Source organism: Protomyctophum parallelum, assembly GCF_964188405.1.
Source record: "Protomyctophum parallelum genome assembly, chromosome: 11".
Taxonomy (NCBI): Eukaryota; Metazoa; Chordata; class Actinopteri; order Myctophiformes; family Myctophidae; genus Protomyctophum; species Protomyctophum parallelum.
In genome coordinates this window covers 42,007,551-42,011,755 of record NC_139707.1, presented here as the reverse complement: position 1 = coordinate 42,011,755, position 4,205 = coordinate 42,007,551, and the positions used below count along the sequence as shown (strand labels likewise).

Sequence of the window (4,205 nt, the reverse complement as noted above, 5' to 3'; positions counted from 1 at the left end):
GACCTGAATTTGGCTATACAGTCCCTCATCTCTGGGACCCCAATGTAAATTGTAAAAAGCTTCCAATGCGACTATATTTTTAAACACAGTGTGGATACTTAAAGTTAATATATCTATATATTTTATAATGTGATTACGTATTCCAGGAGAGGTTACATTAGTCATTTATATAGGATAGGATCCTGGTAAACTACTGTTGAGCATTTACAATAAAAATAAAAAAACATTATAGGGTGCTATGATGCACTATAGCTATATATGCACCTACAGTACCTAATATGACCCTTTGCCGGGTCATAAGAATAATTAACTAGGCTAATTAGCCACACTAATGTTTTGTTTTAATTGGCCATTTGTTGTCAATAATAAGTTGTCCCATCCCATCACAAACAAACACACTGAAACGTGATACTATCTCAAACAAACGGCCAGCATCTATTCTAGCTCAAGGCTTGAATGAGGCCAGATGGCTCATTCAGATGCTGATGCTGCGATGGGAGGTCCTACACAATACACATGCGCATCTTGGACCTGTCTCTGAGTGCTCACTGCTCTGCCGTTCATTCATTTTGCACCTACTACAGTACTATACGGTGTGGTCAGAAATTAGAATCAGATCACATTCAGGACGATAGCGGCGTAGCGCGGCGAGCTTGACCAAAGAAAACACGACACGGTAAGCCTGATCATGAACATGGTGTATCATTATACATTATACTCTTCGACTGAATGTCAAGTTTGTAATGACTGACACAGCGTTAGCCTCATGTGCCCGCAGTCCCTTCCCAGAATCCCTACGCTCATTCTGTAGCTCGCTCCCACACACTCCTGCAGAATGAGCGTAGCCTGGGACAGTGGGACTGATGGCACATATGGGGCTAGCCCAGCTAATAATAATTATGCGGTAATATGACTCGTGCTAGCGGGATAGGCCCAGTTTGGTTTAGCATAGCTTTCGTGATTGAGACCATGGTCTCTTAATGAATTAACTAACGGATCAAGCTGTGGCTCAAAACGCTCAATACAAAATATGATCTGACGTATATGTTGGCCTTTTTGCTGTTTTGTTGTTGGTGTTATGCTCCGACGGATGTTATGCTCACCGGGAGCATAACATCAAGAACACAACACAATGCTACGTAGCATCTCTGACCTAGCACCCGAATAAATTAAGGTACAATAAATACATAATAAAAATCACACCCAGGTGAAGTGAGGGGCGCTCTTATCATCAGCCATCTATTTCCGGCCAATCACAATTTGCGTCCTCTCTTTTGCCTTCAATTATTGTTTACACAATATTTGTGTTTATTTGTGTTTCACCTGCCACCCCCAATCCTGGATGGCAATACTGATTCATGCACACAGCTACAGGGAATGGGGACTTGGGGAGATCAGATGGGGCTATCCTAGCTCAGCCAGTGCCTAATACAATAGCTTTGTATTCATATTGTTTGTTGTGATATAATCAATGCCAAAATATAAAGAAATAAAGTATGCCTAATTAAAAACATGCTATATTTAGCTGTCAGTTAATCCAATTGTTTTGGTTGACATTGTGAAAAAGTGTGTGTGGGAGACTGGGAGTGAGTGAGTAGGCTAGATTGACCTCAACGATGACATCTCGTGTTGGACCCAGACCTGGTGGTACCTACACTAAGGATGGTACTAATGGAGGTGACTCCAAACCCAGACCTGGTGGTACCTACTACTCTAAGGGTGGTACTAATGGAGGTGACGTCAAACCAGGTTCAAATCAGAAGCCCCCGCTCTTCAACTTCAAGGAGAAGGCCCCGGACTACCAGATGAGGCAAGTGTACTTTTATGTGTTTATTCAAGCTTTTCATTATGTATCTAAAGATTTTTTGTATGTATAACAAGCTGACTGACTGACTGATTGATTGATTGATTGATTGAAAATGTACTTCAGTTAGTAGAATGGGTACAGTACTTAAAACGATAGTACAGGTCAATGCAGAAACTGCTACGAGGACAAAAACAGAAAAAGCACCAAAGGTCCCTGCACACTGCTGCGTTTTTCGGATTTTTAGCTGCGTTTTCTGTGGGGTCTCCGAAAAACGCGTCCAGTGTGCAACCACCTTAAGACTTGTTTACATCTCAGGGTCCTCCATTTTCAATTCATCAAGTCAATGACTGTCATTGCCATTGGTCAGACAAATATGTCTTTTAAAAGCACACACTTGAGTAAATAAAATATTGTTCCTTGCAGTGCTTCCCTGAAGTCAGAGATTTGGAAGCTGAACCTGATCCATATTATCCTCTGGGTCCTGGTGGCAGCCCAGGTGGCTGTCAGCAACTTGAACCTGGTGCCACACGACACAGTCTCCATGCCATTCCAGTGGGAGTACCCGTACTTGTTGAGTCTCCTGCCACTGCTCACCAGCTGCCTGTCATTGCCAAGTAGCAACATCAGTTACTTGGTAATATCCATGATCAGCTCGGGACTGTTCTCCATGGCGCCTCTCATGTATGGATGTATGGAGATGTTCCCTGTTGCCCAGCAGCTCTACCGCCATGGCAAGGCCTACCGTTTCATCTTTGGCTTCTCTGCTGTGACTGTTATGTACTTAGTCATGGTGCTAGCTGTGCAAGTGCATGCCTGGCAGCTATACTACAGCAAGAAGCTATTAGACGCATGGTTTGATGACACTCAGGAAAAGAAGAAGAAATAATGGAATAACAAATGACCCCCTATAATCTTTTTTCCCCCACCATTACTATTGCAATTCAGGGATAATTTGCAGCCAACATTAGCAGTGATTAGATTCACAGGGGATGTTTCTTCAAATATATTTTTAACATTACCATTATGAAGCGGATAAAAGCAGCAAATGTTGCATGAGGCTTCTAGCCTAGCCTAGGGGCCCAAAAAAAATCAAATTAAGATTCAGAGGCTGTCAACATGGCAGAGGGCATAGTTCACGACACAGAGTCCAAGATGGAGGAGTTCAAGGACCAGTTTCCTAACTGAAGGAGGAGATCTCCAAGGTTTCGGGATCTTCTGAGCAACAAGGACGGGGAGGGAACATCAACCAGCCTCACTCAAACTGTTTGAGATGGCATACAAGAAACTCACACAGATGGGCACACTCTGGGGGAAGAAAGGTTTTTGACTACTACAGTTCAAAAGTTATAGGCCAAAAAGTGAATCGGCCTGTTTTTATTTATTATTACTATTTATTAATTCGATTTATTGTTGGGGCCCCTAGGCTAGAATCCATCAGTAAAGAACCCACTGAGCAATATTATAATAATCTAATAATCTAATAATTAATTATAATAATAATTAATTATTATAATTATATTAATCTACGCCTAGACTGCCAAAAAAACAGTTATAACCCATTTTTAGATGGCCATTTAGATGTATTTTAGACGCCTGCTCAATGGGAAGCCTCATGAAAAATATGACGCTTTTATCCACTTTGTAGCGGTACTGGTTTTAAGCCACTCGACTACTATTATCACTCTGCACAATGGAGCTGCTTCAATCACAAGAACTCTCTTTGCTATTCAGAGGTGTCATTATTCTAGGAGAGAGATTCTGTTTAGGAGCAGGGTTTATTAATTACCCTGCTCCTAAACAGTGTCATGATAAGAAATGATGATGAAAATGCACACTATACACATGTATTGTACACTGCTAAAGGTATGGGCTATGTTGCATCATACAGGTTTTGCTTGTATTAAACTAATTAAAGGACGCACCTTTTGTCTTCACACTGCTATTGTTACTATGTTCATAACCCTACCTCTCATGATTTATTCAGTCTGTATTGGTTTCTCCTATGTATTTGTATTTATACATTTAATAAAAAGTGGTTATTGCAGTTATTGCCAATATTATTATTACATCAAGCTACATGGCCCTTTAATGAAGCATCATACGGTTTGTTGTATAGCTATTTTGGATCTCAACCAAACAATTATAATTAAGACCTCTAGGCAGACAGTATTGCACAATATGCAGTGCAAAAATAGCAATTGTGAGCTTGTAGATCTGTTAGTTTTTGCTATACAGTTTTATTTTTTGGAAAATGTTATCCTATAATTATTATATACCAAAAATATTGACACGACTGAGATTTAAATTGGGTATTGTTTAATAAGAAAGTAGCTGTCATCCTGCTCATGATGCTAAGCAATTGCGCGTGCGCACGGCCGTGTGTGCCACGTACTGCTGA

The 4,205-nt window shown here is 40.7% G+C and overlaps 1 protein-coding gene across 1 annotated transcript; it reads left to right on the top strand.

Moving 5' to 3' along the window:
• The first annotated feature begins 557 nt into the window (after positions 1 to 557).
• jagn1a (jagunal homolog 1a) lies at positions 558 to 3,829 on the top strand. The gene is made up of 3 exons (XM_083776599.1): positions 558 to 676; positions 1,568 to 1,810; positions 2,231 to 3,829. The coding sequence occupies exons 2-3, from the start codon at positions 1,617 to 1,619 to the stop codon at positions 2,691 to 2,693; spliced, it is 657 nt and encodes a 218-aa protein (XP_083632725.1). The 5' UTR covers positions 558 to 676; positions 1,568 to 1,616; the 3' UTR covers positions 2,694 to 3,829.
• The last annotated feature ends 376 nt before the right edge of the window (positions 3,830 to 4,205 follow it).